Genomic DNA, 16,697 nt, shown 5'->3' on the forward strand with positions numbered 1-16,697 from the left:
GCATAAAATTCTATGTCGATTTTGTGATGTCCGTCCGTCTGTCTGCCTGGGCTCTTCTTCGAATTTCCCCCATGTGACGGTACCTCCATATATTCGGTCTTTTGAAGTTTTTGTGACATTATTCACTGGATTTTTTTTCAAAACTTGCCTATGCAGGCCCAGGAATGCGTATAAAACCCAATATAATGGCAACTTTCAATTTTCGGTATTTTTATCATTTTTATTTTTTCTCAGATTACGGCTTTGACTTTGCATTTCTGGCGTTTAGACTTTTGACGTCTTCTGGGACCTACAGTAGATTTTTTTGACAAATAATTATATAAAATATTTTAACTTGCTGCGATCCCGTTTAAACAGAGTTATTAACCATATTTTATAAAAAAGCGAAACATATCACGTTGTTGACTCCCTTGAGAGGTCAAAATTTTCCACGTACTTTGATCTTCAATATTGTCGAAGACACTATATACCTAAAATGCACGGATTCCGAGAAATCTTAATCGGATAATTTCCAAATATGTGGAAGATGGTGAAACTTACTCCGTCTATTTAGGTTATTTTGCGATGTTAACTTTCAAAGCGCCTATACACGTGGCTTCCTTTTTTAGCTCTACTTTCAGAATCTTCTGGATTTTCTCATAATTATTATTTTTTATTTTTTTTTTTTTTTTTTTTTTACACACACAAATAAAATTTATTCGCGAGTGGGAGTCTGGAAGAGTAAAAGTTTAGGAACAACAAATGAAAATATCACTGAGTATGTCCGACTAACGTTAAGCGGTCGCATGGCTTATTTTTATGTGGTGTAGGGTATAAGGAAGCGAGATATAGGGCAGAAGGAAACGATATATACCCATAGTTACTTTTGAGGATTTTCATAGAATCACTTTCTGAGTCGATTTATGCATGTCAGTCCGTGTATTCGTCTGTTCGTCCGTCCATGTACTCTTGTGAACAAAATGCAGCTCGCATTTATTATCTAATTGAGATGAAACTTTCCAAACAATATTTGTTTGGCGCAAGGAGGAAGCCTACTGAAATCGATGATAAACGGATTAGATTTAGATATAGCTCCTATATATCTACAACAGATTTCGGGTTAATAATTCACTAAATGGCCAATATCAGTCCAAAAGTCTTGAATTTTTGTATATCCGGCGGAAATCAGTCCAAATGCTAATCGAATTCGACAACAATGATATTTGGTACCAGGTATCTTATAGAGCTCGGAAATACCTTTCCCAAATATCCCTAATCCGATTTCAGGTTTATAGTGCAAATAATGGCTAATATCAGTCCAAATGAATTTCGGGACGTACGTTTCTATTTTGTGGAACTCCGATATATATTTCTTAATATAATCCTTCTCATGCACTCTATAGCAATGTTATTTGGTATAAAAGATTAAAATGTCTCCGTCAAAATCAGTGAAAATCGGATATGCATCCCACATATTAATTCCCTCTGAAACCAAACTATAACTGCTCTAAAGCCAAATGTTGATAGGTGGTTTGATTATTGATTATTTAACAAACAAGAGATACACATGGTTACTTTTAATCGAAAAGTACATTCATAAGAATATGCAACAAAATCTTGAAAGTTTCCCCAAAATGTGTCTTCAATTAATTCGGAGTTTTTATACCCTACACCACATAGTGGTAAGGGTATTATGTCTTTGTGCATTTGTTTGTAACATGGAGAAGGAAACGAGATAGACCCATAGTTACTTTTGAGAATCTTCATAGAATCACTTTCTGAGTCGATTTATGCATGTCCGTCCGTCCGTCCGTCTGTCCATGTATTCTTGTGAACAAAATGCAGGTCGCATTTATTATCCGATTGAGATGAAATTTTCCAAACAATATTTTTTTGGCCCAAGGACGAACCCTATTGAAATTGGTGAGAATCGGATCAAATTTATATATAGCTTCCATATATATCTACATCCGATTTCGGGTTAAATGAGCACCAAATGTCCACTATCAGTCCAAATTACCTGAATTTTGGCACACCCAACCGGGTTCGGCCAAGAAGCAAGTATATCAAATTTGGAGAAAATCGGTTCAGATATAGCTTTAGCTCCCATATATATCTTTCATCCGATTTGATCTTTAAGTCCCTCACATTCCTACTATGCACTCCACAACCGTGATATTTGGTACCAGGTATTAGATGGAGCACAGAAATAGCTGTTTTAAATTTTATCGAAATATGCACTCCACAGGAATGATATTTGGTACCAGATATCAGATAAAGCCCAAAAATAGTTGATTTTAATTTTATTAAAATCTGTTCCGATTTGGATATGCCTCCCATATATATCTTCATCCGATTTCGTGTTAATTGTGCATCAAATGGCCAATATCAGCCCAAATGGCATGAATTTTGGCAAATCCGACCGAAACCAGCCTATAAGCAAGTACACACATTTTAGTAAAAATCGGTTCAGATATAGCTCTAGCTCCATATATATGTTTCATCCGATTTGCTCTTTAAGTCCCTTACATTCGTAATATACTCTTCACAGGAATGATATTTGGTACCAGATATCAGATAAAGCCCAAAAATAGTCGATTTTGATTTTATAAAAATCTGTTCAGATTTGGATATAGTATAGCATAGCATACTCTTCACAGGAATGATATTTGGTACCAGATATCAGATAAAGCCCAAAAGTAGTCGCTTTTAATTTTCTCAAAATCTGTTCAGATTTGGATATAGCACCCATATGTATCTTCATTCGATTTCGAGTTTATTGTGCAACAAATGGCCAATATCAACCGAAATGGCATGAATTTTGGCATATCTGGCCAAATTCAGCCTAGAAGCAAGGACACCAATTTTAGTAAAAGTCGTTTCAGATATAGCTATAGCTCCCAAATATATCTTCATCCGATTTCGGATTAAATTTGCAGCAAATGGCTAATATTGGTACATCAAATTTAGTGAAAATCGGTCGGATACAGCTATAGCTCCTATATATACCTTTCATCCGATTTGTACTTTAAGTCCCTCAAATTCGAAAAATGTACGATACAAGAATAATATTTGGTATCAGAAGAAATATCTTCTTTTTCAGTTTTACAAATATCGGTTCAGATTTGGATATACCTCCTATATATATATATTCATCCAATTTCGTGTTGATTGCGCACCAAATGTCCAATATCAGCCCAAATGTCCTGGGTTTTGGCAAATCTGACCGAATTCAGCCTAGAATCAAATACATCAAACTTGGTGAAAATCGGTTCAGATATAGCTATAGTTCGTAAAATGCACGATAGAATTAGATAGATTTTGATTTTGTACCAAATATCTCATAGAGCTCTGAAATGCCCTGTATAAACCTTTTTACGAGAGCTCTACTAAATATGCATAGTGGTGTAGGGTATCATATAGTCGGCCCCGCCCGACTTTTGAGCTTTCCTTACTGGTTATGTTTGAATTACTTGACCACGGTATTGTATGAGTATTTTTTTATCGTGGGAGTACTCCCGTTTGTAAAATGATTCGAATATTTTTCCACATTTAACTTGTTCTGTATTTTGTGGGTTCTTCTCATTCGTAGTTATCAAAATCGTAATTCTTTTGAAATTACTTGAATCACTTCGTCACATTTCCTTTATCAATTTTATTGAAAATTACTATTCACAAAAAATACCCTCTTAATCGTTATTTATATAAAAGTATGAATAATTTTATGACGTAGCTGAACTCATGGTGGCAAAAAAAAAAAACAACAAATACCTTAAATCATCCCATTTGAATGCAATATAGACTGAAAAATGAAGTAACTGCTTAAATATATCAAATAAGTAAGAAATTCTGTTAAAGCGCATTCACCCCTATGGTGAACCCCATGCAAAATTTAAAAATCCTATCTTCAACCGTATCGTCTGGAGGTTGATGATCACTCAATCAATCACTCACTCACCCTATTTTTACAGACGATTATTTTAATATTTCACAAACGGAATGACAAATTGAATATACCTACCCTTCCTTCATCGAATGCCGGTGGTTTAAACAAAAATAACGAGATAATGTGGGAGCGATAGGGAACGAACGTATCAATCAGCGACCAAGCTAATGCTACTGATAATGATGACGACTACGACGTCGATGACGATGACGATCAGCTAGCTTTAAGAACCGAAACTAAGTAGACGCACATGAAAAACAAATAGCAAAGCAAAAAAATAATTAGAGAAGGAAGAAGACGAAGAAAAAGCCCAAGCAAACAAACAAGCGGTGAATTGACATAACCATTTGTTGACAATCGAACTCTAAAGTTGTTCAGTTGAAAATCGCTTCTGCAAACGGAAAGACACTGCAAAAGTGTCGACGTTTTCGTTATCGTCGGCGTAGGTACATTCTGAAATGTCGTGAATCGTTGTCGAGTGGAAACAAGTGAAAAAATTGAAACGAATGTCGCAAATGCCACAAAAACACTTGCCAGCGCAACTGACAATACAAACAATTCTCCTGCAACCTGGGCGTACCGCCGTAACATCGCCCAGCATAAAAACACCGGATTTATCGGTGGCATGGTGTCCAATATTCACCAAAATTGGTAGTCAATTAAATGCAGATACCGAAGGAGTCATCCAAAATACACCTCAAATATGTGAAGAAAATGAGGAGAGACGCATTCAAGAGGTTGCATCTTCACAACAATGCCCTGACCTCGCCAATCCATTGCCGCCAATAAGAATTGAACCTAATTTTAAGCTAACTATAATACCTCACGAATCTCTTGCACATATCTTAAGGTTTGTTTCCAAAAGCTCTACTGACCTTGAAAAGTTTATCGTTAATTTCACAACAACAACCAAACCACAAACTGTACAGACAACTCTCAATGGCCACAAGAGCTCGTCCAGCGTAGACGGCAAATGTGGAACATCTGGTGTTGATATTGATGGTGGTGGTGACGTCACTGTTGAAACAGCCGTTATAAGTTCAAAACTGAGTCCAGACATGTTGTCGCTCGTGCAACCAAAACAATGTAAGTTTAAAAAAAAATTCCGCTCATTTTGTTTTAATTAAATACATTTGAGGATGGATTATTAGTTAATTAGCTTGGTTTATCACATCACCATCGATTGAATATAGTTCTTAAAAATAGCAGCATTTTATATCAAGCTTTAAACTTTGACCCAGATAATTCAGATACTTTTCCTTCAATTCAAGTGTATAATTCTTAGGAAAGGCAGATATTGGAAAGATTTGTGTAGATAATGTATTTGTATTCCAATTAGTATCGATATGGACCCCCAGTCTCACACTACCCATACAAATGGTTCAATGCACCAAGGTCCTTATTCCATTTTCTTGGTAGTGGTTGGATGTTAGAATAAGTTTAGATTTGTTCGAAATGGTCACCTTTGGCACGAATTATGGTCTTCAAACGGCCAATGAAACTGTCACACGCTGCCCGAATGTTGATCTGTGGTATTTGGGCCCATTCCTGGCGAAGCGCTTGCTTGAGGTCATCGACACTTTGGTATTTTTTAGTGCCAACCTTGCTTTCCAAAATACTCCAGACACAATAGTCCAACGGATTGGTGGCCATTGTGCGCTGGAAATGAATCGAGGAACCTCATTTTGCAATTATTCTTGGGTGGCACGTGCTGAGTCCTGTTGGAATTCCCAAGGTCTGCGGCCAAAATGTTTGTGCGTGCCCAAGGCTTTAATACACCCTCCAGAATATTTTCGCGATAATATTCGGCATATATTCTGATGTCACGGTCGATTAATACGAGCGGAGAGCGACCCTCGGCTGTTATGCTGGGCCACACCATCGCCATGGCCGGCGCTTGAGTTCTGGTAGCCAACCGAGGGTGCACATTTTCCTTCCTCGTCGGAGGAAACCAAATTCGGTAGTTCACCACTTTCGGCCAAGCGAAGCAACTCTTTAGCTCTTTTGAGTCTATTTTCTTTCTGTTGCGGTGTAAGTTCTTGCACTCTTTGGAATTTCAATGGCTTTAGCCCGAGCTCGTTTTTCAATATTTGCCGAATGAAATATTGCGATACGTTCAGCTCACGAGCTATTTTTCGGCCACTGCGACGCGGGTTTCAATCAAGTCGCTTCTTTACTTTTCGAACCATTTCTGCTAATGTTGCTGTTTTCTTCCGTCCATTTCCTTGACGTCGGGCTATGCTACCAGTATCACGGTAACGAGCGATGGTACGAGACACAAAATATTTATTCACATTTAAATGCTGGGGTGCTCTAACGATAGCCACTTGTGGTTTTCCACCCAAATATAAAAAAATCACACTATCACGCTTCAATTCCATCACGAATAACTTTTTTTCTGGAAAATTCTCACCAAAATGCTTTTGTACGCTTGTAAACAATGTAATGAGCTGTCACTGGAATAATTTGAACAGCTGTCGGACGAGTGGCTTAGAAATGACCGCAGTCTGAAGTTGGTTGCAGTTTTTTCATCTCACCCTGTATATGCAATTTTCTCAAATTAAGTGGAGGAAGTAGTCGATATAGTCAATATTTATGTCGCGTCACAATATTTATGTCGGACTGAGGTCTGATGAGAAATGGAAAATATTGGTAGCACCCTAATAAAGTGTGAACGTTTTGAATCATCATAACGTAATTTATTTTAATAAACGGGCATTGGCGGCTGTACATTTTTAGTCAAAACCGACTGATACTTTTTAACGTTTTTATTTTGTAAGGACTTCCTCATTATTTTTGGCCTTACTGGTAATGCAGAAAACATATTGTTATCATCAAGTCTTGAACTGCTGGAAATTCAGAAACGTCATTGTTTTTGTAGCACGTAAAGGGTTCCCAATATAAATATTGACTCTTCAATTACGTATTACAATAAAAGTCATTTATAAATGTAAGACCAAAAACTCCAAAGAAATTTCTATTTCAGCGAAATTTCCATCCATTTAATGGATATAGATCTAATTTTGAACATTGCAACTCGTGTAAGATAATAGTGACCGATTAGTAAATTACTGCAATTTCTCGTTTATATTACCCCTCCACTCTTGGCAAACTTTACTTGATTCAAATGGCAAATTTAACCTGGTTTTTTATTCTTTTATTTTACAAATTGATTGATGGCAATAAAGTTCTGGAAAAAGTCATTGTCTTTTGTTTTGATGATATTTTGCGATTTAATTTTGCACAAAAACACAAATAACACTTGCCAGGGAATACGTCACTGTAGGAGAGAAGGTGCAAATGTCTTATCTTGATGATTTACTTTCACACAAAAAAAAAAATTAAAGATAAACACAATTACCTAATGCAGAGACGTACGCAGGGTGGGGACACTTCCAGACCCCTAAAGAAATTCTTACATTTTTTTTTAATTTTATATTTTTAAATATTATAAATTTTAAATATGATATATTTAAAAAAATATTTTTTGCCGGATAAGCCTAGTGAAATGTTTTCACATACATGTAGACACAAGCGACTTCTAGACATAACGGAAATGCAATAATAGTTTTAAATATTACCTTGATGGCACAATAACTCTCGAAGGGAGTTTCCGATACAGTCCAAACTTGGAACATCACAATATTATTATCAAACTTAGATCGAGTTCGGAGATAGGCAAAATCGGTCCACTCCTTCTAGTACCTCCCACGCAAAAGGTCGAAATATTCCGGCTATTCCTTCTGGTACCTCCCCCACAAAGGATCACAGTTTAGAATAACCAAAACGATTATAAAATCCGAAATAAGCCTTCGGTTCTCTACATATTTCACATATCCCATTATTTCTACTAACACAGCATCTGCTGTGAAGATGACATATATCTGCGAACCCTTTCTGGTACCTCACCCACAAAGGGTCACAATTTGCAATTCTTTTGTTTGTCTTAACTTACGAAACAAGTCAGCGATTCTTACAAATTGCTATATTCAAATATTTCTCTCAACCAGAAACCTTAAATGAATATGGAATTTATGATTTCGCATAAAATTGGATAATAATGTTTGTCGCAATATTTACATCATATTTATTAAGGTCCGATACGAAATGGACAATATTGGACCATAGAAGGTCAACAATTCGAATAATCATAACAGAAGTCAAAATGTATTTAACTAATGGCGCTCCGTTACACCTTTCGTTTTATATGGCTGAGGGTATACATATGTCGGCAAAACCGACTGATACTCTTTAACTTGTTAATTTGGGAAAATGGCTATTTTGCTGGATTGTACTGAATGTCGTTCGATAAATGTTTACAATATCCGTACGTGCGAGAGATAATTCCTCCCACTACAAGTTACTGTGTAATTGTTACTGGAAAACTGAGAGAGTTGTAAGTGTTATTATTTTCTGGTCGTCGTAGCGCCATAAACGGTCGATCAATGTCAATCATAGGTGGAATTATGAAATAGGCAAACAAACGAATTAGAAAGACCTCTTCAGCAATTAAACATTTGTTTTTCTATTTTTTTTTTATTTACACTTGTTGTTATTGTTAGGCACATTGTGACCATTGTCACAATTTTTTATTTAACTTTGTTTTGGCACTGACTCATGGCGTAACCAACCAATTTATGGAATACTTCATCAACAGATGGTTGTTTTTAGTAGCGGGGGGTTTTATTTACTATTTTCGTTATATCTTCTTATCTCTCCAGTATAAGTAAAAAGTATACAAAATCACAAACTTTTTGGATTTAATCGAAGCTCGCAAACTGAGTTGTGAAAAGTTAGAATTTCATTCGAAATGTTATTATCAAATTAAAAAGTATCAGTCGGTTTTGCTCACAGATGTATACCCTCGGCCAATGTTCGAGTATCTAAATATATTATGAGATCTGTTACGATTATTCAACTTGTTAAAATCAAAAGGAACAATATTTCCATTTCGTATCGGATCTAAATAAATATGATATAAATATTGCGACGTGCCAGGTTTAGACTATATTAGTTACTTCCTTCATTTTATGTGAGATATGTGATAATTTTTGGAAAATGTGCGTGAGCTACCAGATATAGTCGACCGAAGTTTCCATTTTCATACTTCATCTAATACAGATAAAAATATTGATATTGGCAAAATTACAAGAAAATCGAATATTTATATCCAATTTTATGGAAAACCATAAATGTCATATTCAGACTCAGATTTCTGGTTAAGAGATATGCTTAGATATAGCAAATTGTAAATAATCGCTGACTTGTTTTGGAAGTTATGACATATGAATGAATTTAAAATCGTCACCCTTTGTGGGTGAGGTACCAGAAGGGGTTCGCAGATATATATGTTTTTATGTGTGAAATTTGAGGAAAGTTGAATGCTTATTTCTATCAGCGTTTTGTTTTTCAAAATCTTGAACCATATGTGGGGCAGGTAGCAAAAGAAATGGTCCGATCTCTACCATCTTTATAACAAATGTTGTGTGTTGATGGAAAAAATTGAGATGTACCAAGTCTGGAATGGAATCAGATGTTAATTTCGCATTTTATGAGCTTCATAGATATTCAAAATTTTTAACCTTTGTCAGGGAGGTACCAGAAGGAGTGGAGCGATATATCCTATCTTCATAACAGATCTTGCGTTAGTAGAAATAATGGGATGTGTGAAATATGTAGAGAGCCTGATGCTTATTTCAAGTTTTATGACCTTCATGGATATTCAAAATTTGGACCCTTCGTAGTGGAGGTACCAGAGGAAATGGTCCGATCTCTAGCGTTTTTATAACAGATCCTGTGTTTATGGAAATATTCAGATGTACCTAATTTAAATGGAATCGGATATTAATTTCGCGTTTTATGAGCTTAATGGATATTCAAAATTTCGACCTTTTGGTGGGGGAAGTACCAGAAGGAGTGGACCGATATATTCCGTCTTAAATCCAGACCTTGGGTTAATAAAAATATTGGGTTGCGTGAAATTTGAAGAAAATCGGACTCTTAAATCACATTTTATAAGAATTGTAATTATTCAAAATTTCGACCCTTGGTGTGGGAGGTACTTGATGGAGTGGACCGGTAATTTTCATAAAAAAGAAAATAGAAATCTCTATTTTCATTATACATACACAATTATTTGCACTAATGCCCCCCGTTTTATGCAAAATGTATCAGAATAAGGAATATTCTACAAAAAAATCACTTAAATTTTTAGAATAAACTATTTTAGGAGAACATTGATACAAATCATTTTGAATATATAATGAAAATTCTTTGGTGACTTATAGTAAAAATTGATAAAGAATGTATTTGCCTTTGACTTCATCCTTCTAAAATTATGCTTTTTGGTTATTTTTGTACGAATTCTCACAAAGTACGACTTCAACTCTGTTTTTAGTATACGAATTCCATGACAAATATTTTTTTTAAGATAGTTTGCTACGATCCGTGTTATCGACCCATTCCTTCTAATACCTAAAAATATATATAATGGGTGACCAATATTTATCAAACTTGCCAAATCGAAATATTTTTGGCTTCATTAGAGCAACTGTGAAAACAGAATATATGAGTCAACTCTAGTACCTCTCCTCCACAATCGAATTTGTAAAAAAAGGATAATGAAGGGAGTTCTCGATATAGTTCAAACTTAGCATATCGTAATATTCACATCAGACTATATTCACATATGTCAAAAGCGAATTTGTAAAATATTTGTCCACTGGATTTTTTCCCTTCCTCGAAAAGTTTTCAGTTTGAACACCAATAACATTCAGAAAATATGATAGTAATCTTATCTTATCCCAATATTTTGGCAAGTTTAAGAAGGGGAAATAGCGGTAATCTTTTTGTAGTAACTTCACCAAAAAAGTTCCTAGTCCAATCGGGAGGTACGGTAATATGGGAGCTATAGGAAAACAAAAACCTATAGAAACCATGTTCTGCTACAGGAATTAGAACCCACTTACGATACCCAATATCGGCAGGTACCGGTATATGGACTATTTTTTGATTTCAGCAGACCAACGAACATTTATTAATCGACTTAGAATTTTATTATTATCACGAATATATATAACTTATGGGTTATGAGTAACAAGCCGAATGACAAATTGAATATACAATCCTTTCATTATGTAGGGTATAATGAATATACATATCTCTTGTACCATTCCTTGTCCATTTTATTTAAAAACTACAATTAAATTTTTCCATCCCTGATGTCGGCCTTCCTAAGGTGTCAAATGCTGCACCATATTTCCTCCCACTCTGTCAACTAAAATGGACACAAACAATAAAATTGAATTTTAATTTATTTGTTGCCGTTGCAGCGACACTTTGACATTAAAACTAATGGGAATGCTAGATATAGATGGTATACGACTTTCTTGTGTACAGTACAAAAACTTTTCCGGGCATTTAATATTTCTTACCATTTTGGAAGATATTTCTATTATATTATTATATAAGGTATAACTGAAAAAAAGGAAATTGACTCTATTTTAAAGTTATAACATAAAACCACATTGCATCTTCGTTGACATTTATTCTAAGTTAAGAAATATTATGATATTTTCCATCGCCTCTCTCTTGCCCTTAATGCTTAATGTAGAGTGAATTTGTTGTTACATCAAACGCTTACAAAAATAAAATGAAAATTCTAAAAATACCTACTTCCTCCCGCTCCAGAGAGGCAACGAGAAGCAAAGGCAGAAGAAAATCACAACGCACAACCACATTCATTTCAGCACCATCCAGTCGGTCGGTGTTCCGTTCACACTCCCTTCATTCATTCATTGATCATTATCATTCCGCGCTGCTTTCATCTGCAATCTCGCCAGCAATGATGGACGTTTTGTTTCTATTCTGTGAACCTTTCAAGTTAAGTAAGGCCATCACCCGATTTCGACAATGTTAATCATTCACTCATTCATTCATCGTTACTCTCTTCTCTTTGTGTGTGTGTGTGTGTGTGTGTTTTTTTTATCGGTTTGTTTTAACTAATCATTTGCCAACGTTATTCCACCTTCGTTCAATTCCAGGTCAAATGCTCATGAAATGGTTCATATCCTCGTTACAGAACGGCAACGGCAATGGCCATCTCAGCGAACAGGACATCAACACGCTGACACTGCAGTACTGCAACAATTTAATCAATGTGGGCGTGCTCAAGCAAATATCGGAGCGGCGGGATGCCGATTTGGATGCGTTCAGCGTAAGTGTTTAAATGCAATATGTTTGTACTTTGTGATGCAACAGCCAACATTGTTGTTGGGTGGGTTAGAGAGGGCGCGTGGGCGCGTGGGCGGGTGGTTGGTGTAATGTAATTAAATGTCAACATTAAATGCGATGCACACCACCACCACCAGTTTACTGCCAAGCAGTTAAGTTAAGCTTGGCGCTGCAGCATATTTCGAATTCAAAATGAAGTGTAAAATAGAACATAAAAAGCGGACGTTAATTTTTGATACATTAACAGTCCGGGTTTAATGTTTATAATGGAGTATTAACTTTTTTAAGATGTTCCCGGGAAATAATATCGGCACATTGCATCTTTGAGGGTTGCATGAAAAGTGAAAAGTTAAAAGAAACGTTAAAAGGGGTTTTGAAACTACTTAAAATTGTTTAAAGAAATCGGAAATGAAAAATGTGGATTCAATCAACATTTGTAAAGATTTTGACCCATTTAATATCAACTTTACCGTGGTGAACACTAAAAAATCCACTGGTTTCTTGGAATACTCAGCTGCTGATGTTTATTTCTTCTTGGGTTTTGTTCACGATCTCCCTCCCTAGTTTACAGCAGTATCAAAATACGAACACGTTCACTAAAATATTCATGGAGGGTATATTAACTTCGTCATTATGTTTGTTACTCCTCGAAATACTTATGTCGGACCCACCAAAGTATATGTATTCATGATCAGCGTAAAATTCTAGGTCAATTTAGCGATGTCCGTATGTCTGTTGTAATCACGCTAGAGTCAAAACGAATAAAAATAGGAGCTACAATTTTACACAGATCAGCCTTTGGTTCGAAGTTCGAAGATGGCCCACGATATCATATAGCCCCCACATAACGGTACCCCCCAATATTCGGTATTTTAATGATTGTAGCCAATTTTTTCGGTGAAATTGTCTGAAAATCCACACAAGAAGTTCCTTGTGAGTACTTTATCCCCTGGAAAAGTATTGTCTATATAGGTCAACGATATCGTATATCCCCAATATAACGGTATCTCCCTATATTCGTTATTTTTATGATTTTAGGTACAACATTTACCGAAATTGTTTGAAATTTTGGTGTTGAAGTCCAGGTCCAGGTCTTCGTATAGCCCCAGTATATCGGTACCTCCCTATATTCGGTATTTTGACGATTGTAGGTACCTTATTCACCGGTTTTTTTTCAAGTTTCGGCTTCGTATGGACCCCAATATGACGGCTATCTTAGGGATTTTTTAAGATTTTAAAATAATTCTTAATGGATTTTATTTTTTTTTTTTTGAAAATGTATTTATTTTTTTTCTAATTTGTTCAAAATATTGGAGGGCACTCAAAGTTCGGCCCGGTATTCAAAGCTCGATTTCACTCTTATTGTATACTCCCAATCTATTTCGCTCTATATATCACAGAGAAGTTCCCCGAGCTCTCCCACATAATACAAAAGGGAGGAAAGTAAACTTCTTGCAAAACTGGTACTCCCACTACCGAGTATTTTTACTCGCGTGTCGAGCTATCGGAGCTTGGTTTAGAACCCGGCGTTCTCTAACCCAAATACCGGCATTAACTAATATTATCAATTTTAAAATTTAAGCTTAAATGTTCTTTAAATTCCCTGTCTTTATTTCGACTACCAGCAATCCACATGCCAAATTTCATAGTTCTTACATTACGCGTTTGCAAAACTCCGTGACGCAGTATCTGCTAAATGTTAGTATTTTTTGTCCGATTTTAGTTTGAATTTCTACAAAACCTGTTTTATATCACCCCTTCGAATCAACGATGATATACATACAAAATATCAAGGATTTAGCTCGAGCAGCTTCGTCGGGGCGCTGATGTCAGTCAGTCAGTCACTCATTCATCGCTAAGCCCATGTATAACAGAGCACAGATTCGCTTGTTTTCACTCGAGAATGCAACTTGTTCGGGAAAGGGGTTGTTCGATGAGTGGGAGACTTATACGGAGTTTACCATTCACACTTTTGTTTTTTGTTGGTGCGCTCCTGAGCCACTCCTGTTTGAAAAATTAGAGTAGGATCTGAATAGCTCGAAATTAAGTGAAACACATCTGCCACAGGTTGTCATTACAAAATGTTCTTAAATATCAAGCATTGTGGTTAAATAACCCCTAAACTGCCTTCAATATGATTTTTATATCATACATATTAAAACATATTTGCAATTGACATTATTTCCCATTTTTAGCCTTTTAGATGACAATATTAGCCATATTCCAATATTTATACATTAGCCCATATTGTAAACTTAAATGACCCCATCGAATGTCCAAAGATATGATTATTATTGCTGTTTTCAAAATTTTATGTCGAGTGCATTTAAAAATTTCCAACATTATTCCATCAATAAAAAATTCTCTTTCGACATTTGAGTTTTCCTGCTTTTCGTCTTCTATCTCTGCTTCGTTTTCTTTTTATTGTCAGCAATTTGAAATGCTTCCCTTTTAATTTCCTTTTCAAATTGATTTTCATGACACAGAAAAAAAACTGAAAAGAAAAATCGAAATCTTTTATACGCTGCGTTTAACAAAACAAAAAGAATGACACTTCTCCATCCCCATGGCCAGAGGCAATGGACGAACTGCATTATGAACTGACGCTCTGCGCCATCCAAAACAAACAAGGATGCACATAAGGCCAGTTACACAAAATGCGCGTTCATAGCTGTTTGCGTTGTTTGTTTTCCTTTTTTTCTTGGCTACCAATTGTCAGTTGGTCGGTCGTGTAGCTTAATTTTGTTGCTGTTTTTTTTTCAACTGATTCTCTGGAAAGGATTGCAACACAATCGAGTGGCGGACGAGCGACGAGAGCTAAATATGTTTCATCAAACGGAAATTATGCAATAACCGACTAAAGGATGCGGACAAACCGGAAATGAATTGTACGAGTTCGTGGAGATTTAAAATGACTGTGTCATTAGCCAAGAAACTGGGAGTCTATGTCCGTATCAAAACGATCAGTCACTGCTGCCTTTGTAAAGTGTATCCGTCTGTCGGTTTGTCGTTGTGACAGCACTGGTTGGATGTGAGTGAGTGAGTGATGGTGAACAAAACAAGGCAAAGAAAAGCAAACGCAATGAAAGCAGTTATAAATGTTTGTAATTCAATTTTATTCGTTTTCCCCAGCATTTCCCCAGCTTTAACGGCGGCGTAATGATGTTTCAAAGGACATTATTTTAAGGATTCGAAGTCAATTTCAAATAGTTATAAATTGTTTTTTTGTAAATCTTTCTAGCATTATAGGCCATTAAGGAAATCTCCGTTCATCGAAAGATTTATTTTAAAGATGGCATTAATGCTTCGGGCCATAATTGTGGCGAAATATAAAATCAATCCAAAGTCTTTGGATAAAATCAATTCGTGGAAATGGAGATAGTAGAGTTGGGCAGGGTGGTTGTTAATACTTATAATGAGTGGAGCTAAGCGGAAAATTTTGTTTATTTGAACATGATTCCCGTTACGTCTGAAAATATCTATTGATCAGCATAAAAAGGGAAATTAAAAAATTGTTTTGTAAATCTGAAATATTTCTGTAGGTAACTGAATTGTTTTTTTGGAGTCCACCAATTTTATATATTTTTTTTTATATTTCGTTTACTAGCATTTGCTTCTACTGCAATTTTAAAACAGAAATTTGATTCAAAGTTTTCTGCCACGTGACTCCAATTTACCACGCATAAAGTTGTTGTAAAGTCTGAAGAAGTTTCTGATAATCAGGCTCTAGCAGAGCAAATCTACGGATTTTGAACCATCGAAATAGACAGTTATACCGTATGCATTTAGAGACCCTTTTAGGTATGTGGATGTCTAGTGGCTTAAGTTGAGCCATGATGATATACAAGCACTGGTTTTAACCCCTCTGAATGGATGGGTTTCTCTGAGACTCACGACACAACTGATTGTCTGTTCCTCTACAAATATATTCAATTTAAGTAAGGTATCTAGTGAAGCTTGATGTGTACTCCGAACTTCATCTGTGATAAATAGAGGTGAGCCACCCAACGAAAGCTCCATAAGTGAGAATCGGACGGACGATTGACTCATCTACTATGCATTTAATTATATGCGGTTTTAGCCCATATATCTTAACTATAGAGTTCTCGCAAGAATAAAGTGTGATTAAACCCCTCCTCAGAACTACGTCGTCAGCCACGACTTTCGTTCCATTATGTTTCAGATCCTGAAGTATGCCATTTAACACCAGAAACCATATTAATGGTGACAGATCACCGCCTTGTGGTGTGCCCTGGTAACCCATCTACCGACAGAACTTTCCTCGATGTGTGAGTTGATAATTCTGCTACTGAACATAACATCAATCCAGTCTTTAAAGAGCTATGAAAGAGAGTAATGAATGAACTTAAGTGTGAAAAAAGAGTCATTCGAGTTTTTCTCTATGTGTCAGTGAAGTTAAGCGGACAAGATTTCTTTTAGCACTGAAGCATAGGAGTGGCATATCACCGATAAGGTTTAGTCTTGATATTACAGACTCTGCAAATTTGTCCCAATGCGCCTTGCTTTACCGATTTGTTTA

General features: G+C 35.9%; 1 protein-coding gene across 7 annotated transcripts in view; it reads left to right on the forward strand.

Annotated features, from left to right (window-relative positions):
* LOC101895687 (protein cappuccino) overlaps positions 1 to 16,697 on the forward strand; it is a 184,509-nt gene that overhangs the window by 152,582 nt on the left and 15,230 nt on the right. For all 7 annotated transcript variants that reach the window (XM_020039327.2, XM_020039329.2, XM_020039328.2 and 4 more), the window contains one exon: positions 11,968 to 12,140. In XM_020039327.2, coding sequence (XP_019894886.2) covers positions 11,968 to 12,140 — 173 coding nt within the window. The remainder of the gene's footprint in view (positions 1 to 11,967; positions 12,141 to 16,697) is intronic.

The sequence above is a fragment of the Musca domestica genome, unplaced genomic scaffold, assembly GCF_030504385.1.
Source record: "Musca domestica strain aabys unplaced genomic scaffold, Musca_domestica.polishedcontigs.V.1.1 11, whole genome shotgun sequence".
NCBI lineage: Eukaryota > Metazoa > Arthropoda > Insecta > Diptera > Muscidae > Musca > Musca domestica.